Raw genomic sequence first — 24,872 nt, 5'->3', positions numbered from 1 at the left:
TGTGTGTGTGTCTGAGTGTGTGTGTGTGTGTGTGTGTGTGTGTGTGTGTGTGTGTGTGTGTGTGTGTGTGTGTGTGTGTGTGTGTTGCAGTTGCAACAATAAGCTTAGGTTTGCCTACTGGAGGCTTGGGAGAATGCAGCTGTAAGTCTGGCTCCCCAATACAGGGGTGCATTTCTCAAAAGGGAAGTTGTTAGCCTGTTAGCAACTTCGGTAGTTGCCAATGGGAAAATGCATTGAAAGCAACAAAGTAGCTAATGTAGTAAGCAACTTTGGTTTTGAGAAATGCACCCCAGTAGTGGCAAAAGCATGGATCCCAGTGGGAGGCGGAATAGAAATCAGACTGAAGAAACGTGCAGACTGGACCATCAGCAGCAGAGCAGTGCTCTCTGTGGAGATGCCATATGTTATGTTGATGACACAAGAGAGCATGCCAGGAGAAAAGGGCTACTTAAAAAGGTACACTGTGTAAGATTGTGGCCAGAGAAGGCATTGCAACTATGCTGCTCATTGAAACTGTAACTGTAGACCTTCTGTGGTGTAAGCTGTAGTCGTGCTGTGACGCGGCCTTTACAAACGGCCCTGTTCGTAAACTAACTGTGCACTAGCAAAGTTCCCTATGCCTCGTTTTACATGTCAACAACCCCGCGACTCTGCGCATTGAGCAACTTTGAGCCTCGTAAATGGGAGGAAAGTAGAGATTTATAACGATGGCTAAACAGGTGCCGGTCCATCACAGCAGAAGCTAAATTTCACCTAGCTCTGGAATTCTAACTAACGCTCGGACTTCGGAATACAAGGGACCTTTGGAGGCGAGGTATGAGACAAAAGTTAGGGCTCATCATCGCGTTTTAACACAACGTAAGCCATTTCACACCGGATTACCCCTTTAAAAATCGTGGTGTATCAAAGCGTAGTTCAAAAATTGTAATACGAACTGAATCGTGAGTTGGGTGTATCGTTACAGCCCTAGTGTTCAGGCATCGACCCACGACGTCTGCCAACAACAGTCATTACTGGAAGAGGTGGAAAATACTTGTGATGCCAGGTCAAGGGCTGGGGTTTTACACCTCTTTAAAGCCTTTTTATTTGCAAGGTAATGCTAAATCTACAGACCCACACACAGGAAGAGCTGCTGGATGCAGTTTAAAACTATTCATCGTCTGCCATGTTGCCCACTTGAAGAGGGAGTGCAGCTCTTTCTTCCAATCCCTTGGCACATGAATTCCATCTTCGCTTGTTGAAAGTCAGATGGTAAGTACATTGTGAGAAATGTTTGTTCCTTGTAAGATTACGAGCTGTTTTGAGGACAAGGAAAAAACAGCCTTTCTGAAATCTTACGGCTTACACATAGCTGCAAGCACAGTCGCTGACAGCTTTTGCTGGGCCCAGGGCAAAAATCATCTGAAAGGGCCCCTTAACCAAAACATACAATGTAATGATGAACCAATTCTGGGCCCCTATCTCCCTGGGCACGGGTCAACATACCCCTTTGTCCCCCCCATGTTGGCATGCCTGGCTGCAAGTACCAGATCAGCTGCAAACAGCACCGCCGTTCTGCAGTGCATGGAGAACACTGGATGGCATGGGAAATGAGGGGGCTCATTGGCTCAAAAACAAACAAACAAACAAACAAGCATGCAAGCAAGCTACAGTGTTTCTTACAGGGTTAGTTGTAGGTTATGTCCTGAAGGCTGATGATCAGGCATTGCCTCTCTGGTTTGCAATACCAGCAATTGTCTAGGCCTGTTTGACAGACTACAATGAAAAAAAAAAACAGGTTAATTCCCAATGTAATCAGTAATCACTTCAACTTCAATCACTTCAAGTAATTATTTCAACACAACTATGATGTTGTGAACATACTGAGCTTATTGTGATATTGAAGTTAAGACTGCCCTCAATAAAATAAAATAAAACATTCAAAGTCATACGGTCGCGATAAGCTTCATTAGCCACGTCATAACCCTCATAATCTACTACATACACAAATGGAAACTTGGACCCAAAGCGTTCTTGCTGACTGTGGCATCACAGATCCAGCTAGACCCCAGTCACTGTCATATCAGGGACTCATCTCTCCATTTTCATGGACGACGTGCGCTTAGGGCTGGAGCTGTTCCGGGACGTGAAGAGCCATGGGACTACTGTAGCTGCCTGCGGCTAGCGGAGAGAGAGGGACGTACGGTACAACAGAAAACCCGAAAAATGATGAGCAAGCGAGTGTCGTTTGGGCAAACATAATTCAAAGCGGCTGAAAAGGACGACCTTGGCTTGGCTTGGCTCTGTTCGTTTGGCCACACACCAAGGCTGTCATGCTCCTGTCTAATCACCATGATCCCCACTAGGAAAGGGGTCAGTGGAGACAAGGAAACAAGAACGTACACTACAGTAATCAAACTAGGTCTGTAGAGCAAGTATACCGCTCTGACAACCAGACAAGCATGGAGGGTTCAACTTTGCAAAAGAGATGGGTGGTAGGATATCATCGCTATGAACATCCCCAACAAAAAATGATGGTGGATGCTGCGCTATATTTTAACCGGCTGTCAGATACAATCCATGTAATGCTGCATGGGGCACTAGAGGGGTGTAGGAGAGGGTAGAAATGACACCCTCAAATTCCCAGCCAAGTGTGAGATTGGCACCAAAGAGCTGCTGGAGGACATGACACAGGCACCCTCATGACAACAAAGAGTGCTCTTCCTCAACCAACTGTATCTGAGAGGAGGCACATGCGAACAGGAACATGAGAGAAAGAGGAACACTCAGAAGAGCGTGCTCAGTGGGGCATGAGTGCTGTGCACACTGTCAAAGAGTGGCACCGATGCTTGTGTGCAATGCCACCAATGGCTTAAGACACTGTGTACTGATGCTTGTGTGCACTGCTGCCAATGGCTTAAGACACCATGTGTACTGAAGCTGCGCGCAGCAAGCAGTGTGTCTGTTGAGATGGTTGTTTACAGAAGAACAGAACACCTTTCATTATAGTGTTACTTGGTTTTACAGCGGTGTCTAGTCTATTCCTACAGTGCCAGTTTTCTTTTACAATGTAATGCGTTCTTCTTGCTGTTGTTGCAGAATTCTAATGCATGTTAGATCAATCACGATTAATTCACCCATTAAACCATTAAAACCCTACATTTAAGCTCTCAAACGATTGTGCACTAATAAAACATTCTTGACAAAAATAAGGAGACATTATTTCATGTACCGTTGAGGTTTTCTGGAGTCTTAAGACTCCAGAAAATTGTTTTCTCCAACAATTCCTTAGGTTGTGGAAAGCATTATGAAGAGGGCACGTAAGGTCTTCATGGTTTAAAAGACTTAACGAAAACAACCCAAATAGCATGACCACTGCCGGTCAGGAGAGGTGGGAGGGGTGAGACTTCGGGTTGACATTCAATATATTGTTTTTGTGCTCTGTGGCAAAGAGTTGAAACCTTATTCTTCGGGTCAAAATCACCTTTCGGGAGAGGTCGCAGCACTTTGACTTAATGTGGGTTGCCCTCAGAACGGTCCTCCTTCAGGCCAGCCTTCCGGAACGTTCTCCAGCGGAATGCTGAAGCTTGTAGATGTCAGAGTATACTAGGTAATTGCACTCTGCAACTCCTTGAGAACCAAGGTTTGCCATTTGGCCATTTGCCAGACTACAGCTCCATTTGTGTGAATATTCAATTTGAGTCTACCATGAGTGTACTGTATGTATTACTACAACAGTTGGCACAAACATTAATCAAATGTGCATGAATATTTTGCTTCTGTTGCTGCGATGCTATTTTGTTTGTGTTTATGTTTATGTCTCCACAAGTATGTTGTCCCTCTGAGCCTATTTTGAGGACATCCATCCTCCACACATCTCAGTCTGTACAAGAAGGAAGCCACAACCCATCTCTGGTCCTGGTAGGATTGTAGTACCGCAGTAATACATCTGCACCAGTCTCTTGCCACCCTCTCCGGGTGTGTGTGTGTGTGTGTGTGTGTGTGTGTGTGTGTGTGTGTGTGTGTGTGTGTGTGTGTGTGTGCGCAGGCTGAGCTGGTAATGAGTGTGGAGAGAGAAAGAGAGAAAGAGAGAAAGAGAGATAGAGAGATAGAGAGAGAGAGAGAGAGAGAGAGAGTGTGTGTGTGTGTGAAGTGTGTGTGTGTGCTTGTGTGAATGTGTGGACGTCTTCTTGGCAGGCAGCGAGGCATAGCACAGCAAGTCTAATGAGCTTCACCCCCACAGCACCTTACCATAGCATAGCAGACCTTCCTTACAAAAAAAGTGTGTGTGTGTGTGTGTGAGTGTGTAGTGTGTGTGTGAGTGTGTGTGTGAGTGTGTGTGTGCATGTGTGCGTGCGTGTGTGTGCGTGAAAAAAGAAAAACTGGAGAAAATACCACAGTGTTAACGTCCTCTCAGCTCAGCTCTGAGTACAGCTGCTGAGTAGTGAGAAGGGCTGAAGTGATGAGAGATGCTGCTGACCTGTCCTCAGTGGCGGTTCTATCCGTTTGGGGGCCCTAGTCGAAATATATACATGGGGCCCTCTTGACTTATTTTTGCTGGCATTTTCCATGACAGGGATGACTGGGGGGCCCCTACAGTACGCATTTTTGGTGGGGCTCTAGGCAATTGCCTAGTCTGCCAATCAGGGCTTGACACTGGCACCTGCCAACCGGCCAAATGCTGGTAAAACTTGGCTGTGGCTGGTAACAATTTCAGTGTCACTAGCCAATTTGGCAGGTAGCTTATTCTATGGTATGACATATCAGAATAGCATACAGTATATTCTGCACTTTGCAACAAGCGTATCAATTTCAAGAAAAAGCTCAGTTACTCAAATTCTATTTGTTTGTTTTATTTCCATGTAGAAACACATGCACTCATCTTCTAGATGTACAGTGTCATGATAATGTAACAATTGTGGCTAGTAGAATAGCTGGATGGCTAGTGACTCGGGAAAACTACTAGCCACAGTGGCCTGCAAGCGAAAAAGTTAATGTCAAGCCCTGCTGCCAATTGGTAAAACCGCCTCTGCCTGGCCTTGCTGCCCAAGCCCAAGCTTTACAGGAAGCTGAACTGCAGGTGAACACAGTGTACCAGGCCAGTAGGTCTCCAAAGCAAGAGCTGGCCTGTGCAATATTGATGAGCTTTCAAAGGCAGTACTGTCTTTGAAGCACGGTGAAAGGCCAAAAAGGTGCCCCATCACTTATTCCAAATAAAATTGATATCACTAGATTCAAATGATGTAAGAAGGAAGCTGAATCACTTTGTCAAGACTATTTGGTTGTGCGTTCATCTTCGTATTTCATTGTGTTTGCTTCTCCATTAGTGCAGTGGGTTTTATAGTGGCTTTATGAGGGAACGAGATTGCATTATGGCCCTTGTAAGATGCTACCAAAATGAATACTTAAGCGGCCAATAAAACATGTTAAATGTGGTCGGTTAAATCCCGTGCAAGTGGGGACCCCTTAAGTATTCTCATGGGGGCTGGATAGGCGGACACCTGCAATAATTTCACCCTGGGGATTTTATTGGGGTAAAGCTTAGTTGTTATCTATTTAACATTCATGGTGCTGTGAAAGAGGTGTTAAGACAGATTAGGGTTTTGAAAGTTAATTGATCAACTTTCAAACCAATCAGCAGTGAGAGATGAGCCTCTTACCAGGCTAGTTTGCTGACTGGCACACTTCAAAAGAGGAGCCTGGGAACCTAGCCTAGCAAACCTCATCTCCAGGGCTACCACTGGACAAAAAAATTAGGTGAAGGGATTAAGAATGGCTTAGCCAAACTAGTGAACAGCGAAATCAACAAAGAAATCCCTGTCTAAGAAAGAGTTTGTTTTTCTATCAAAAACAGAACAGAGCTCAACACCAGCTGTGCTGGTGAGTCTCATCATGCTGCCCCCTGTGCTATTTGGCATTTCATTATCACCCTTCATCTCAAGTTTTCAATTCATCGTTCCTGCGGCCATGTTCTCGCAATCATGTCTTTTCCATAACATCTACACACAGATCTCGGTTTTGTTATCCTCACCTACTACCCCCTATCTCTAGTTTTACCAACTCCCTTCTTTCCTCTTCATTCTTCTTTATATTTTATTCTCTCCAGCATGTGAAAACAAAGGTATAGCAGCATTAGAGGGCTACAACCTCATTTAGATCATGTCTTCATCTCCTCTCTCTCTCCAGGGCCGTATTATACATAAGGGCCAGAGGCCCAGGGCCCAGGGGCACCAGCTATTTTTAACCACTTTAAGGGCTGACACAGGCTTTACTAATATTTATCGTAAAGGGGGCACCTGCGAGGTATACTGCCCAGGGGGCACCACATTGACTTAATACGGTCTCTGTCTCTCTCTGTCTCTCTCTCTCATTGCTTTGCTTGCTACTAATGGGAAGGCCAGTGCAGTGGCCCAGTGCACCGCCATCTGTGACGCCACACAGGGAAGACGACAAGGCGAGGACGACAAAGGGGCCAGGGAGAGAGAAGGGGCCCAGAATTGGATCCTCATCATTACATTGTATGTATTGGGTTTGGAGCCCTATCAGATGCCTTTGTCCCGGGGCCCAGCCAAAGCTGTCAGCAGCCCTGACGCCACACAAACATCACCAGCCAGCCAGCCAGCCAGCCAGCATAATGCTGTGTAGTGCAGCTCCATGCTCCATGCTGTGCACTCCCTTCTGCCGGCTGCGTCACGGACCACCGGCTGCGCCTGGAGCGTCCTGCCCGGGCTGGCGTTACAACTGAGCAGCCAGACAAAGAGGGGTTCAGTTGCCTCGGAAATGGGGCACTTTGGCGTGCGGCGGTGTGAAACCACCTGGTGACCGTTGCTTGTCGCGCAGGGAGAGCATCCCAAATGAACGTGCTTGTCGCGCTGGGGAGAGCATCCTAAATGCGAAGGGTTTCTTTTGCGGAGAGAGACGTCGGAGGATGAAGAGAATGATGAGGAGGAGAGGAGGAGGAGGTGGAGGATGAGGAGGAGAGGAGGAGGAGGAGAAAGAGGAGGTAGAGGAAGAGACGAACGAGGAGGAGGAGGAGGAGGAGGAGGCAGAGGAGGACAATGATGAGGGGGAGGGGAGACGGCGGAGGATGAAGAGCGTGATGACAGGAGAGGAGTAGGAGGAGAGAGAGGAGGTAGAGGAAGAGGAGGATGAGGAGAAGGCAGAGGAGGACAATGATGAGGGGGGGAGAGAACGGAGCCCTGGTGCTCCCACTCATTTTCATGTCTGTGAAAGTGGCTCAGGGGAAGTCAAAGGAGAAGGGTCTCTTTGAACTGTCTTGCCGCTTGTGAGTCAGTGTGCCATGGCAAATGTCTGGGGCTTAAGAGGAACTAAAGAGGTCTCCGAGGGCCCTTGAATGAACAACAAACAATGTGCACTTCAAAATAATCTAAAAAGCGTTTCAAGTGAGACAGTATTCAAAATGCAGCAGCAGACAAAATGGTAACGCGAAAAATGCACATATATTCTCCCACACATTCAAAAAGCTCTTTAAAAATGTTCCACACGGTCCAATATCAAAGCACTGAAAACTTCAAACTCGATGAGGATTAGTCGACAAGCTCAGAGATTTAGAGAGTATCAGTTCACAAAACTGCTAAATCAGAGGGTTTCATCCTTCGCCAGACATCACACTACATCCTAGCTAACGTAAAGGGCACCTCTTTGAAAAATATGCCATACAGGGCTCACAAAATTTGCTAACATTTGGCAGGCAACAAACAAACACACAAACCGCTCAAGAGTTGACTTGTGTATCAGTTGAAATTATATTGAATTTCAGGTTTATGAGACTTCACAAAGCATTACATAGGCAGCAGGTATGTTTAGTATAAAGGAGCAGCGATCTACATTTCAGAGTAACAGCAACAACTGAAAATGGCAGGATGCTGGAGACACAGGATGCAGAACATGCATTAGATCTCATCAAATTATATATCAGACACCTTTTCAGTGTGTCTTTATCTGTTGATTTAAATTGTTGATTGTAAGCTTGCTTTCTGTTTGGAAATCACTCTCATCATATTGCGCCTGGCAGATGATCACGCTGATGTCCATCTCACACAGTTTTAGAAAATCACGATCTCCTTCACGCGTATCACTTGCTAACAAAGCCACAACACCAGAACCTTGTGAGCCCCTTGTGAAAAGGGGTCCAAACATTTCGAAAGCACAGAAACCTGTGGTTATCACAGCAAGTGTGCCTGTCCAATGCCTCTACAAACCTCCCTAAACCTTCTGCTACCTTTCAACCACTTGTAACTGCCGAGGCGAATCTAATGAAGCGCTGGGAGCCTTTTTTACACAACTTCACACTTGCTTGCCTTTGGACTTCCATCGTCTCTTTGGCTGCTAGTTTAAAAAAAGTCTTGCAGTACATGTGCAGACACCCCTGTGTGCTGTAGTGTGTGTGTGTGTACGTGTTGTAGTGTGTGTGTGTGTGTGTGTGTGTGTGTGTGTGTGTGTGTGTGTGTGTGTGTGTGTGTGTGTGTGTGTGTGTGTGTGTGTGTGTGTGTGTGTGTGTGTGTGTGTGTGTCTGTGTCTGTGTCTGTGTTGTAGTGTGTCTCTGTGTGTGTTTGTGCGTGCGCGTGTGTGTGCATGTGTGTGATGTGCTCGCGTGTCTGTATCTTGCTTGTGTAGCCATGCGTGCCTTCCCCTGCCCCGCTGCCCATCCCGGGGAGATTGGAGAGCAGGAGCAAGGAAACAAGCCCAGGAGTTAGGGGAAGCCTTGTCACATCCCCACCCATCATCATCTAACACTACCACCAGACAGCGGTCATATTAACGTACCCAGATCAAGATCTTATCAATCTGTCAATAGTGGTCATGTCAAACCATGCACCGTGCAGAGCAGAGCAGAGCAGAGCAGAGCAGAGCAGAGCAGAGCAGAGCAGAGCAGAGCAGAGCAGAGCAGAGCAGCGTGTCCCTCGTCCATGAGCTCTGTATCTGAATGCCAGGGCTTCTTGATTTTGTCAGAGTGAAACATGGGTGGGGAACCTACTGTATGGCCCGCGGTTTACGGCACTTCAGGCCGTATTATCTGGCCTCCGATACATTTTTTTTATGTTATGCGGTTTCACATGAAATACGACATATTTTGTAAAGCAATCCTAGAAATTACATTTGCAACACAATTAAGACATATTTCCAGGGGACCTAGTTAAGGTGCGGTCTGTTGTAAAACTGACCTCCTTCAACATACGCCTAAAGTGCAGGGGGAAATCCTAGCTCGTTTTCATAGTAGTAGTCTAGTCGTGATTTCATGAACCCAGAAATGTTGAGTACCCTAAAGTTTTATTGCAGAAATGTCATCTATAGGTCAAATGAAGGGGATTTAGCTTGGTTGCCCAAAGTTGCACTTTGGGCAATTTGCATAATTAGCATAAATATATCGTTAAGGTTAAGACTACTGTAGGTGAATAGGCAAAAAAACTTAAATCATAGATATCACCTTGAAACTTTCTCAGTTGATTACTGGTGATAAGAGAAGAAAAAAATGTATTGGAAGTTTTCTGTATTTTGATGTTTAGATATGCAAATGAGGGCATGAATAATCAATTATGCCCTAATTTGCATACACACAAAATCAGCTTTGCATGGTAAAACCAGACTCAAAATTATTTTTTTGTGGGTAAAATATGTACATTTCAGGGTTGAGTTAGTGAAAACCCTCTGAGGAACCTGGTCAAGAATATGTTTTGACCTGGATAGGTTAAGGAATTGCCCCATACAATAAATATATACAGTATACAGTATATTTATTACATAGGCCTACTGCATAATATGTACACAGCATGCAGGCATGCAGTTTAGAATAACTATTTACAGCATGCTTGTGTATACAAACACAAAATAACTATACAAGAGTAATTAATTATTAATTACTCTTAATTATTATTAGTAATTCTTTTTTACTGGAAGGGATTTAATGTCTAAAATATCACATATGGTAGCAGAGCGTTTTGGAGCTAAATCTGATTGTAGCACACTTTCACTACCTACTACCTACTACTACTAAGATATAGAATAACTACATTTTATTACCAAAAGTATACGCTCACCCATCCAAATAATCAGAGTCTGGTGCCCTATTCACTTAGCCTGGCTGCAAGTGTATGAAATCAAGCATTAAGGCATGCAGACATTTGTGAAAGAATGGGCCATTCTCCGGAGCTCAGTGAATTCATGCGTGAATTCTATTCTCATAGAATGCCACCTGTGCTACAAATTCAGTTGTGAACTTTTCTCATTTCTAAATATTCCATAGTCAACTATCAGCTTTATTATAAGAAAATGGACACTGGGAACACCAGCAACTCATCCATTCTGAAGTGGCAGGCCACATAAACTGACCGAGGACATAATGCAAAGATGTCACAGACATTCTACAGTCAATTGCTACAGAGCCCCAAATTTCATGTGATCTTCAGATTTGCCCAAATACAGTGTGCAGAGTGCTTCATGGAATGGGTTTCCATGACCAAAAAGCTACTCCCAAGTCATGTATCACCAAGTGCTAAGCGAAGCCCCAGATTTTATAGTGTAAAGCACACTGCCACTGGAGATTATTTTAGACTTCAGGAGGCCTTTGGAGTGATGCATCAGGCATCTGGAAATCTGATGGACAAGTCTGAGTTTTGGAGGATTCCAGGAGAAGGGTACATTTTGGACTGCCAAGTGAAACTTGGTGCATGTGAAATGATGATGTGGGGTTGTTTTCTGAAGCTGGCCTTGGCCCCATTGTTCCAATGAGATGGACTTTGAATGCTTCAGGATATCAAAACAGTTTGGGACAATTCCATTCTCCCAACCTTAGGAACAGTTTGGAACAGGCCTTGTTTGTGCATTGGTGCACTGCAAATAGACATGGATGACAGAGTATGGTGTGGATAAACTTGACTGGCACAGAGCAGAGTCCTTACCTGAGCCTAATAGAACAAGTTTGGTATGAATTACTCCATTAATTATTGCATACCATTGTGTAAGCACTCGCACACATGTAAACACATTTAGAACAACCACATAGCCTTCACCATCTCCATATTTTGTTTTGACACTCTCTTCAGTTTCATTATCTTCTTGGTATTCATCCTTATGAACTGAGTGTGGTTTATTTTTGTTGTTTAGTAAGATAAGGTCCCCCCAAAACTTTTTAAATGGTATGGTGAGGGATGCAAATTATTGAATAATGCCATCATGATTAATTGATTAACATTTAACTGATACAATTGTATGATATTTGTATACGTAGCTCTTTTGCATTTGTTCACTGTACGTATGTACATGCATAGAGTACAGCGGTTAAGCATGAAACACCTAATTCATCAATTTACGGTACATGTCAAACTACTTCTTGACCAGGGTCCTCAAAAGGTTTTCACTAACTCAACCCTCAAATATACATATTTTACCCACAGAAAAATAATTTTGAGTCTGGTTTTACCATGAAAAGCTGATTTCCTCTGTAAGCAAATCAGGGCATAATTGATGATTCATGCCCTCATTTGCATATCTAAACATCAAAATACAGAAAACTTCCAATACATTTTTTTCTTCTCTTATCACCAGTAATCAACTGAGAAAGTTTCAAGGTGATATCTATGATTTAAGTTTTTTTGCCTATTCACCTACAGTAGTCTTAACCTTAACGATATATTTATGCTAATTACGCAAATTGCCCAAAGTGCAACTTTGGGCAACCAAGCTAAATCCCCTTCATTTGACCTATAGATGACATTTCTGCAATAAAACTTTAGGGTACTCAACATTTCTGGGTTCAGTATAGGGGCCTATGGGGATCACGACTAGACTATAGGGCCCTTGGAGGACTTCCTCATCCCTGAATGGACGGTTAGGAAAATGCAACTGATTAGTATGGCCCTTGGAAGATTTCCTCACCCTTTTAGGAAAGGGTAGGAAACTGCAACAGATTGCAACAGAGCAGATGGGATGGGCGGATGCATCTAGTTAAGCCTGTCACGATATTCAATAAGTCAATAAACAGTACGCTAACTTTTTACAAGAACGATCACTTTTCTTGCCCCGATAAGTTACGATAAGTTATTTGCGTGATGTTAATCTTTCCCTCTCTCTCTTTCTCTACCGTAGCCCTAAGACTAGATACTGATGGTGCGTTATATGCCAACGCAGCGCAATGACGCTTAAATGTTGGTGTAATTTAAAGTTTCAGTGCAGTTCTGGTTGAAAAAAGGTGCATTGATCTGACTACTTGCGTCTTTGAAATAGAACGTTAGTGTTACCGTGCGTCGCTTACAAGCCTCGACAAAGAATCAGCGCTAGAGACTCTAGGAGCGCAATATTCTTCCAGTCTCAATCAGCATCTGCAACGTTCCTCAGAGAGGGGAATGAACAGCTCTGACACGGAGGCAAGTGTTCATTTTGAAACATGCGCAGCAACCCAATATCCACGACGAAGACGTGCTTGGGCAAACATGAAATAGTGGTACACTCGCGCCAAACTTGCTCTGAGGCTTTTATTTTAAACCTCGCCGAGTTTCTCCTATTATTTCAATGCGCCTCCAAGTCCTCAGTCGTTGTTTGGTCTTTTTGTGATTTTCGCTATATTTGTTGTTTATTTAGACCTAACAATATGAGTAGGCAGTCCGCAATCGGAGAACACCAGGAGAATTTGAACGGCTGAGCATGCAGGGGAAAATGCTTCAGTATCTAAACAGAGGCATGGCTACAAGTTTACTCATAAGAATCAATGTATGGGCGTTCATAAAGGAGTTTAAAGTGCACAGAATTGCAACTTGTTCCAGTCGAAGGTTGGGGAGGGAGGGGGAGAGAGAGAGAGAGAGAGAGAGAGAGAGAGAGAGCGAGAGAGAGAGAGAGAGAGAGAGAGCGAGAGAGCGCTGCCTGCACCTGGAACTTGTGCGTCTGTTAGAGATGCAAATTATCGATTAATTCATTAGTCATTAGTTGATAGCCTTATCGATCGACTTACGATTAATTGATAAGCTGCGTTTTCCCCACGAAATCTCAATGTTTGTCGAAAAAAAAAACTACTAAATCTAAACATTTTAATTAAAAATTGAGATAAAATACCACATTTAAATGAATTCTATTTCAATTCTTTAATCCAAAAGTGATTTAAATATTTCCACTATTCACACCCCTTTTCACACACTCTTCACATGCTCATTTCACCTGGGTCTCTTGTCACTTGAATTGTCGATTAATTGCGATTAATGTTTTTTACATTACGATACGACTAAAGTCGATTAATCGTTTGCATCCCTAGCGTCTGTTCATGCTCTTTTGCTTTTTGCTGATGTTGAAATGTCTTTAACAGGGCTGATTTGAGTTTTGATTGACAATTAGCTAGTAACAACGTGCATTTTGTTGAAATAAGCTGTCTAAGTAATAATTTGTGAAATAACAATACCCCATCAATAGTAGGTTATTTTACATCACACCATGGATAGGCCTACAAGCCATTCAGTGTGCTTGAGAAATATAAATAATTATAAAATAATTATTATAAATAATATAAAATATTAAAGAAAGACTATATAACTTACCCTAATAATAAATACAAAAAAGTATTTTTATAGCCTATTGTGCTCCATGAGGATGTAATTAAAAACATATATATATCCCCCGCCGTGATGCTTTTAAAAATATGAAGGGGTGTAGTCACATTTTTATTGCATTTTTATCCTATCGTCATTATATTGTTTGTCACATTTCTTCTTGGAGCAGGCGTCAATCTTAATAATTTAAACCTCTAAGGGTGGTGGCCCAAATGTTAAATTCAATGTTTCAAGAAGGAGGCCGCACCTTGCATAGCAGTGTTTTTTATTGCACATTATATTGTTTGAAAATGGCGAGAGAGACAATATTATCGATTATCGCAATCATTTCTTGGCCAATTTATCGTCTGGCAAAATTTGTAATCGTGACAGGCCTACATCTAGTTTTTCTCAAGTTCTAATTCAATGCCATCCGTCAAGGAAAGCCTGTGCAAGGCTCAAGCCTCGTCAATCCACAATGAGCAGCAGGCATTTCAATCCCCAACTTCCCCTTCCCAGTGTTCAATCAGCTTTGTGCAGCTGTGTAATAAAACTGACATCTTTCAAGCCTCCATTCTTGGGGATTTTAATTTAACATTTTCAGGGGGCAAAATCACATATTAAGCAAATTGTGCAGTCTAGAAATAATAAGGAAACTAAGAGGACTTGAATTGTCAATCAAATTTGATGGCAAACAAAGAAAACACACGCCACAGGCTACGGCGCAAATGGAAGAGAGTTGTCTATGCACAGAGAAGCACTGACACACACATCCACAAGCATGCATGCAGAAATCCACTCGCATTCGTGTGCCCCCCCCCCCCCCCCCCCCCACACACACACGTACACTACACAAACTCACATAAACATGTGCCCACATACACCCACGTATGCCAACACAGGTCTTGCTGGTTTGTTGTTTTGCTTTCAGATTACTTGTGATTCAGATAGTCACTCCCCCATGGCACACCACACCCCCCATGCTCTAAGCAACCTACTCCTGCCTCCCTCCCCAGTGCACCCTGCAGAGGATGTGTATGTGTGCAAGCATGCATTATGCATTTCAGAGGATACTAACCACCATCGCCACAAGATAAAACAGCTTAGTGGAATAAACAAGAGGCTTCCGTTCCGCCACTGTAAAGGTGTAAACCAAATGCCTCTTTTTGATTTATAAATTATTCAGAAATGACAATAGACGATAGAGAAAACAAATTAGACTCCTAGAATTTATATTTCAAAATGTATTTTCAATCAATGTAAAGAAAACAGCTTGTGTGACAGTAAGAAAAACGCAGATGAATGTTAAGTTCCCTACAATCATTTAAAAAAGTTATGAGGTTATTCCTTTGGGGTTGCTGGAGGCATTCTATATCCATCCAGTTCATATACACTTACTATGCCACTAGGGATGTCAACCTACATCAATATACCATGCATGTACATGCATGATGCTTTATGAACATGCTACATGAATGGCCATTCAGCCTTTATGCAAAGCCATGCAATCAACTGGTAAAAATTTACATCAGTAAAGCTTCCCATAACATTCAACCCTTTTGAATAATTCAAAGTAAGGCCCATTGTTCTGGTTTAAGTGCAGCGTGAGTTGAACTTTATGGCTATAGTAAAACTGGAGCTGCATTTCCCCCTTGTGGATTGATTTTTTTCGGAGCCGTTGTAGGATTCGAGTTATGCAAGACCAAAGACCAGAACGGCAATTTCTGAAAGACTAATACTGAATAGAGGTGCTCCGATTGCTCGGCAGCCGATCATGACCGGCCGATAATGGCCAAAAATAGCCTGATCGGTGATCGGAAAAACATGTCGATCAAAAAACCGATCCAGAGATATTAAATTCCTCACGCAACCATTTTGCCTTTACACCTGGCGCTGCCTGCATGTAGCCTAGGTGCTGGCTCTGCACAGCTGCTGCACCAAAATAAGGCATCTTTACCTGTCTTTAACTTTTTGGGATTCCTTCCTTCATTTTCACCATTTATAATCATATAATCTGCATCAACAATGATCTGATTTTCCGATCCATGCGCCGTTTACATGACTTGTAATTTGAGAATGACGTGTCAGTCTCGCCATGTTCGCTATTTTGAGTTACAGCCTGTCAGCACGCAACAACTAAACGTTTCCAAAACAATCATCAACGGTATTGTTTTTAAAGTTGTAGCCTAATGGACAGTCAGGTCATTCGTTTGTAGTCGCTGCAACACCGAACAGAGGGAGAGTGGACGGTGTGAAACTCAATGAGTCTGTGCAGGGAATTCTACAATCTATGACAGTGTTACAGAGAAAGAGCTTTCCTCGCAGACACGCTGTGTTGTGCGTGTTGCCTGTTCTTTCAAGGGAAGTTTTTTTCTTGTTTTGTGTAGGCCTATGTAGAATCTCAAGTTTTTCAGTCACAATGTAATTTGCGATAGACTACTTCTCGCCAGTTAGCCATTTTGCGTTATAACCTGTGTAGTTGCCTCGGCCAGCACGCGACAAGTTCACGTTGTCCGCACAAGCATGGCAACGTTATTGTTTTCAACGTTGTAATTGACAGTCAGTCGATTAGTTTTGATAGTCTCCGAAACGCCAAACGGCGACAGGTGAGGGGAGAGGGAGAGAGCTCAGACTCAGAACGGTCGCGGAGCACTGCAGCTGTGGACAGTGAGTGACAGAGAGGGGAGGGGCTCTCCTCACGAGGCTGCTCATTTAAAGCGACAGGGTTTTTTCTCGTATGCAGAAGACGAGAGACTGAGATCCAGGTGTCTGAGCTTCAATTCAATCTTAAATAGTTTAGTAATTATATGCAATGACTTATAAATTGATGTAATGTTTCAGTTTCAATTCAATCTTAAATAGTTTAGTAATTATATGCAATAACTTATAAATTGATTAATACTGTAGACTTACTTGTAGGCTATATTACCAACACTAGTCTGAAAGAGCTGAAAGATAATAATAATAATAATAATAATAATAATAATAATAATAATAGCCTAATAATAATAATAATAATAATAATAATAATAGCGTAATAATAGGCCTACATTGTGAAAGCAACATGTGCAAATTAAGATTGATTGGTTTATGGGCAGAAATGGTATTCAATAAGGTTAATTAATAGGCTATTAAAAAAATAGGAAATAATTTCTGTGATCGGCAATGATCGGTGATCGGCAGATAAAGATTTTTGGTGATCGGTATCGGTGATCGGGCCAAAAAATGGTGATCGGAGCACCTCTAATACTGAACAATCAATAATCTGCAATAATAAGGCAACACTATGTATTTTTCCTCTTTAGGTGCCCTACAGGCTGGAGGAAGAAGGACACACTCACGCCAAAGAAAGGCAGCTTGTTCCTCCAAAGTAAATTAAACGACCCAATCTCAGTGTCACTGTGGCACGGCACATCAGTGCATACAACTGAAATACATTTTGCCTCAACCGTCGAAAGGGGCATCCCAAGGCGTGAGCATTCCCAAAGCAGTGCAGGGGGACAGTACCATAATCAGGGTACCTCAGACATAGAGAAGGATAGGGGAGAGAGCCGGTCTATAACTCCCATAAGCATGCTGGTGGTATTGGTAATTGAGCCAGCAACCTTTGCGTTGCAAGCCTGACACCATGACTCCCGCTTGCCCATGGCAGCATTGTTGATACATCACTGAAACAAAATACATGGCTTTAAGGTTAAGAACATAACTAGTTCGCTGTTGTTTTTGCAATAGCGAATAACCAAAGAAAAATCTGAAGAGTGCTGTCCTTCGCTTCATTCAGACACTCCTTGCAGGGCACCTTTGAGCTACAAGCCTGACAACCTAACCTAAGGTTAAGAAAATAACAAATTCTTCATTATTTTTCCACTAACAGGCAGAACTTCTGCAACCTCCATCAGACACAAACACTCATAGAACACGATAATCTCCAAATCCCAAAGCTGCCTTATTGGACACATGCAGCATGACCACACTCCTCACAGGACACTCTGGGGTCATTGGATGTAACTGTGATTTGATGCTGGCAAGAAGACTTGCTCGTGAAATATTCTGCCGTGAAGTTTGAGTGCAGTTTTAAGGGGCACCTTCTGACAGCCTGCTAAAACACAAGAGCTATTAGTGAGAGCCATCACAGCAGGGATGTGTCAAACCGTCCCTCACAAAACAACAGTGCAGTCTGGAAGGCAAGAAAGAAAATGTGCATCCTCACCAGCAGGGCCGGAGTAACGCACAGGCTAGATATGGCTGCAGTCTTAGGGCCCCCACCTGCCATGGGGCCCCCACAGGTTAGATATGGCTGCAGCCTAGGGCCCCCACCTACCATGGGACCCCCACAGGCTAGATGTGGCTGCAGCCTTAGGGCCCCCACCTGCCATGGGGCCCCCACAGGCTAAATATGGGCCCCCTGATTGGCCAAAAGTGAAAAAAATGCAGAATTGTGACAAGATGTGATAATGAAAAACACAATTTGTCATGTTGAGTACAGTTGGTATACATATTATCCTTAATTCCTTAGCTCGTAATTATGACACTGTCTATGTACATTTCGCGCGAAATTTGCCCTACGGAGGCCCCCACAGGAACCTGTAGTGTCGGGGCCCCAAGTTATCTTCATCTGGGCCTGTTCACCAGTGTGGAATTTTCTATGGCATGAATACATCTACTGTACTAAAACAGCATTCTAATGCTAAACAGACGCCAAAGGACATTGTGGCCATACAACATGGCATCTGTACTGCAGATGTGCAATGACTGTAAAAAAAAAAATGCAATGTTTTGTCACAGCTCATCAAATGGGGCTTGAAAAAAGCGAAGCCACACAAAAACAGACTGATGCGGATGGAAAGGGGAGGAAAAAAAGTCTTTCTACTACCATACTCCCCACTGTCAAAACATTGTCAGCGGAGGACAGGCTCACATCAAGAACGCACACTAATTTAGGCATCTCCCAAAAGACTTGCACAACACACCCCACAAACATTCCTTGACGGGGGAAGAGAAAAGTGCAATAAAAGTTGGGGAGAGAATAACATTCTTCTGCACTGCAGTCAGTGCTTGATGGAAAACCCACCACCATGTTACTTTAGATGTTCTCAACAACACCACAACAACACACACACAAAAGTAAAAGACAGAGTACAACACACACACACACACACGCGCGCGCGCGCGCGCGCGCGCGCGCGCACGCACGCACGCACGCACACACGCACACACACACACACACACACACACACACACACACACACACACACACACACACACACACACACACACACACACACACACACACACACACACACACACACACACACACACACACACACACACACACACACACACGAAGACAGTGTGTGCATATCTGTGTGTGAGCTCTGGAGAGTAAAATAATGCGCTATCATTCGAAAATCTGTAGAAGAGATCACTGAAGCTTGAAATGAGAATATCTAAGACACAAAAGGCGATGTCCATTTCATTTTTGTCTCACCACCACAACGGAAAACATTCCTATCTAATGTCCCCAAACTACAAATCAACAACAAAAAAATCAGCAATTGTCTGATAGAAAGGGGCAGAGAAAAGCCACAAAAAACATGTAACCGGGGCATCCAAAATCTCAGCCGGGGAAGTCTAATTTTCCTGTTAAATGTACCATAGACGTTAAAAAAAAGAACAAATAAATAAGAATAAGACTGAATAAAACAGTCTGCTGATCGCTACTCCAGAAATGTGTAATTAAGGACACGGAGGAAAGGCACCCAATTATCTCCCACATCAATACAAATAGCAGAGATGAATAGCTGAGGGGGCCGAGCTGAGGGGGCCGAGCTGAGGCAGCCCTGCCTCTAGTCTGCCTCTCCTCTCCTCTCCTCCACCTCCTCTCCTCTCGCTCCTCTCTGTCTCTCCGCTCCGCTCCTCTTCAGTCCCCTCCTTTTCGCTGCCTCTCCTCCCATACACCTCCTCTTCTCTCCTCTCGCTCCTCTCTGTCTCTCAGTCTCTCCGCTCCGCTCCTCCCACACACCTCCTTTCTTCCTCTCCTCCCATACTCCTCCTCTCCTCTACGGTCATCTCCCCTCCTCTCCTCTCCTCTGCCGCTCATACTCCTCCTCTTCTCTTCTCTTCTCTCCGTCTCCCTCTCCCTCTCCTCTGAGTGGCTCATATCTATGCTCTTAGTTGTTTCTTAATACTTAAGACTTACTGGAGGGTGAAGAGAGAAAATCATATCATCCCAAATTCATAATAATAAACATGGGATGTCTCAGGGGGGAGGAACACAAGAGGGGAGAGTGGGAAACAGAGAGAGAGAGAGAGCGAGAGAGCGAGAGAGAGAGAGAGAGAGAGAGAGAGAGAGAGAGCGAGAGAGCGAGAGAGAGAGAGAGAGAGACTTCTGTAGTCCTGATAGAAAGAAAGAGGCAGGACGAGAGAGAAAGAAAGACAGATAGAGAAAGAAGGATGGATAGAGAGATGGATAGATAGATGGAGAGCGAGAGAAAGTAAAGCACGGTCTGTTTAAGAAAGGCAAAATTAATAGGATAGTTGCTCAGGGGGGTACCATAAAACAGAGATCTCTGCTGTGAGAACATCATTATCAAACCAGTCAACCTCTAAATGACACCGCCAGACACGACGGCAGGCTGTAAACCCAGATGAGGCAGCAGATATGCACGTCTTTAACCAAATGCAAATGACAATGGTTACGACTGCCAGCTCCATATTATTCACACGCTGGAGACACTGTGGCCTCAACTCTAGAAGTCGATGGCTGGATTGAAGTCGATATGATTTTGTGCCGCGTTTAGGATTCAAATCTTTATCGTTCTGTGCATGTGTGTGTATTTTTTTTAACATAGTGCGCTGCTGAAAGCGTTCCAAGATGAAGGCGCCATTGAAGCCGCCAAGGCGCCATTCTAATGAATTTAAGTATAATCTAATACTGGGCCAAAAATGTAAAATGACCCTTTCAGCTGCCTATCCCTTCGTCAGGGAACAGGGGCAGACAGGCACTTGAGGAGCACAAGTAAACTTTCTACAGATCAGACCATCGAACAATCAGGTGACAGCACAAGCCGCGACATGGTCCAGGGAGGTAACAATTCAGAAGACATACAGTACAGGAGATAATCCAATTTAAACTTTTAAACTTGCTTCAGAATACATACTCCGAATACATACTCCCAGAACAATGTCATAAAATAAATACAGATTTCATCAGCACAAGCTGCTGGATGGTTGAGACGGGTGCCACTAACACTTCTGAAGCATAAAGTTAGGGATGCATGACACCACGAGTACGAGTGCATTAACGTCTGTATTTGCCGATACCAAGTTCTAATACCGTTTACCTACACCATACAATGAAAATACACAGCCTAGCTTTTTCACCTGTGAGGTGGCACCTTTTCCTCCATGCTGCTATTACATTTTCACATTCTTTATCTTTACCATCTATTACATTTTCACATTCTGTATCTTTACTATTATTTTTTTATTTTTTTTTATCTTCCCCTCCCTGACTATTCCTGTGTTATTTGTGTCTTCAAATGTCCATGTGGGCATTTGTTTATTTGTGTATTTATGTAAGCTACTGGATACCTGAATTTCCCCCTGGGGATTAATGAAGTTACTCTACTCTACTACTCTACTCTACTTTCCAGTCAATGGAGCGTGATGAGATGTTGTGTTGCTTCTTGTAATAGCAGTATTGGTGCCTGGTATCGGCAAGTGTTTGACGAGCAAGAGTATGAGTATAAGCAGGGGTGATAGTGAAAAAAAATCCTGAGCCTGAACTTTTTTCCTGGTCGGGGAGGGGCACTTCAGCACTTGGCTGAAAGAAACTGACCACCACGTTCAATTCTAGCTGTAAAAACGAATACCAACGTATGCAGTTAGAAATGCATTCTAGGCTTGTGATGTTGCACTAAAGTTATTGAGGTGGGTATTGAACCAATGCAACATTTCAACACCAGAATGCATTTCTGAAAACATGGTGCATATTTTACCACATTGAATTAACTGAAAGCTACATATGTAGCAGCCATACCAAGACAGGTCAGTAGGAGGCAATACTACTCCAAAGTACAGTAACTACACTCTGTCCAAAATAGAGGAGGTGATTACCAATTAATTGAGCAATACTTTTAAATGACATGACATTTGCTGCAAGCTGATAAGTTTCATTTTCATTGGGACATTGCTCATATAACTTGTATAGGCTACTGGACATACGTTTAGATAGCCTACTCGTGGCCCCATGGTCTACCTATAACCACAGATTGTTTAAGGGCTGTGCTATAACCCCTGCCTTTCCGTTGTAGGGAAACGCCCTTTAATTACCGGTACATGATATTTAGGGCACAAGCGCATGATTGGCTACATGCAGGCCCACGTTCACATCGCATATTTCGACTCCAGGGATGACAGAACCAGTGGTTATTACGGACAGGACAGTATATATAGCCTGTGTGACTACTGCGCGACTTTCGCATTGGGTTGTAGTCAATTAAAATACATGAAAATCACTCGCGTGTACACACGCCCATTACAATGTACGAGTTGAAAAGATAACAGAAAGCAACAAAAACAAAGACAGGACCGCATTAAGCTACATGAAAATAGCACAGGGCGTGAAGATAAGATGAACATTCACTGCATGTCTAGGTGACGCAAGCCAAGTATTTGAAGTTCATGAGAGTCTGATATTGATATTTGCCCCCTGCCCGAGAGTAGGGATTAAGTAGCCCAGAGCGTGCAGACAATACAACCTGTGCATCGTGCGTGGAATAACTGGATTCGATTACGCAGAAGGGCTACGACAGGGAGCGCGCGAGAGAGAAAGGCTGTGTGAACCTGTGCGAGGCTGTTTGGGGGTTTTCACAGAGCGCATTGGTTTAGTTAGCATAACTAATATAAACATCTCCCTGAAATCAGTTTGACACGTGGTTTGTCAGGAATGACGCAAAACACCATCCCTCAATCAACAGTAGACCAAAATCCACGAACTCAGCTCACACTAGCCTACAAGGGGTGTAGGCTAACTAGGCTTGCCAAACATTAGCGATCCAAGCATTCCATTGTCATTTGGACATGTCGCAATGGTAGCCGCTATTCCAATGCAGACCACATTTACGCACTACACCTAGAAAAAAAGTATCATGACGGGCATAGCATAGCCTACCGTTTTGAGCATACAGACTTTTTTTTGAAAGAACGTCCATCTCCATCAAAGTTTGTCAACATTGCGCAGTCATTTAGCGCACATAAATGAGGAAAATAGACGAACCTATTTCAAACATATACTCTCACTGAGCCCGTTTATGCGCATCAATAAGCCGTTTATGGTCAGGTTTTTGGAGTAACCTGCGCAAGGCAAAATCATTCGGGCCCAAGCCAACATGCCACAGTGGGCAAATTAATAACTAAATGGCCTTACCTTCAAACGTTTTCTTGATCACAGAATTTCACTAGTATTCCACTGACATCCACACGGTTCAACACACCCATCACAACTAGCAAGCCATGTGGATTTGTGCTAACAATAGTTGCTAAATTTTTATCGGAAATCCAAATGGTCTAGACTTGGCCTATAGTACTTTCTTCCGTTTCTTCAGTATAACGAGATGCCATTTTTGGATTTGCCTCCGTCGACAGTGAAAATATCTGAGAAGGGTAACCAGTAGGGGCCTAGAACTCTCTTTACTGTGCATACTGACAGCCAATCTACTTCTCCTTTCACTAGAACTAGAAGACTGCCGCCAGTGAGATGTGGTGAGTGACTCAAGAGCAAGACGTAACAAATTGATACATTTTTCAGTAAGATGTCGGGATGATACAATTATGGGCTGCTGCTCATTTGGGTTCCTTTCGCGTCTCTTACAACAGGCTGTTGCGCGCTCATTTATTTTCACCATACATTAATGAAGGCCTACGCGATAGTTTATTATTTTATTAATTTTGGGGAAATTATTATTTTATTTTTTTCTACAGCCACGCTACGCCGGATTTCCGGCGCGGCGCCGGACTGCTATCACCCCTGTAGTATAATGAGCGAGTATTGGGGCCGATACCTATACCAGTATTGGTATTGGTATGGGTGCATCCCTACATACAATGCATACCTTGTCTGCGTCCACTTTGCCCTTGACGAACTCTGACCTCCAGAACTGCAGGGCCTGCTCGAGGGTGAGGCCGATGCCCTTGAGGAAGAGGCCGTACTGCATGCGGCCGCCGTGACGCAGGTGGTGGCTCTCCCGCAGCGCCCGGTGGAGCTGCCTCATGCACAGGGGGAAGGACTTGGCCGACAGCTGAGGAGGGAGGCAAGGTGGAAGAGGAGAGGATGGGGGGAGAGGAGGGGAGCAAGGGGAGGGGAGAGGGGAAGGGGGAAGAGAGGAGAAGGGGGAGAGGAGAGGAAAAGGGGGGAGAGGGGAGCAAGGGGGAGAGGGGAAGGGAAGGGGGGGAGCAAGGGGGAGAAGGGGAGCGGGAGAAGGGGAGCAGGTGAAGGAGAGGGTAGGAGGAGAACAGGGGAGGAGGGGAGTTGGGGAACAGAGGAGTGGAAGAGGGGAGGAGGGAATGGAGATGAGAGGAGGAGGGGAGAGGAGAGAGGAGGGGAGCAGAGGAGAGAGAGGAGAGGATAGAAGGGGAACAGGAAAGAGGGGAGGAGGAGAACAAGGGAGGGGAGGAGGGGCGAGAAGGGGAACAAGGGAGAGGGGAGGAGGAGAATAGGTAGGAACACATGCATTTAAGCCCAAAAAATATCCACAGCACAGAGTCAAGGTATTAAGTTCTTTAAAAACTCTTAATTGGTTACATGGGTGAACAGAGATAAAAACGTGGTGTGGTTTCAGCCGTGTGGCCTTTATCAGGGCGCGATAACGTCATGAATGTGATGATGACATGCACATGAGGTCACCTCATGGACATGCACTGGTTAATCTAGTGTGATTATCTCCGCAACTGTTTGGGCAAGAATGATCTCAACAGGAGGCCTTGGTGAGGAGTCGGTAGATGAGAGGAAGAGGAACATTTGACGCTTTTGACCCTTTGAAGTCGTGCCGTGCCAGGAATATGTAAAATGCACTGTGTTAACAGAGAGCAAAGATTGCGTGATCGCTTGTGCAAGCAGAAATGAAACAGGATTATATGGTGTGCAGTCAAGGGAATATTTGCTGATTTTGAACAGATTTTTGATGGATCTTTTTAAGTATAAAATCTTTGAATATCAGTTTATGAAATCTTACATTACAAATTGGCAGGCCACATAATAACGTGTGATTCAAACCTGGCTGCCAATGCTGACACAGTAAAATGAGAGCATTTAAGTCTGTATCACACGCCAGGACTTTGGACAGTGAAGCCAGTCATGGT

At 44.0% G+C, this 24,872-nt stretch overlaps 1 protein-coding gene across 1 annotated transcript in view; it reads right to left on the bottom strand.

The window, feature by feature from the left end:
• The window catches only part of prim2 (DNA primase subunit 2), a 98,093-nt gene that overhangs the window by 28,701 nt on the left and 44,520 nt on the right, over positions 1 to 24,872 (bottom strand). Inside the window, exon 10 of the mRNA XM_063191868.1 lies at positions 23,627 to 23,812. Within this exon, the coding sequence (XP_063047938.1) occupies positions 23,627 to 23,812 (186 nt within the window). The remainder of the gene's footprint in view (positions 1 to 23,626; positions 23,813 to 24,872) is intronic.

This window comes from Engraulis encrasicolus, chromosome 24 (assembly GCF_034702125.1).
Source record: "Engraulis encrasicolus isolate BLACKSEA-1 chromosome 24, IST_EnEncr_1.0, whole genome shotgun sequence".
In the NCBI taxonomy this organism is placed as follows: Eukaryota; Metazoa; Chordata; class Actinopteri; order Clupeiformes; family Engraulidae; genus Engraulis; species Engraulis encrasicolus.
The sequence above is the reverse complement of the archived record's forward strand: the minus strand, read 5'-3'. Positions and strand labels throughout refer to the sequence as shown.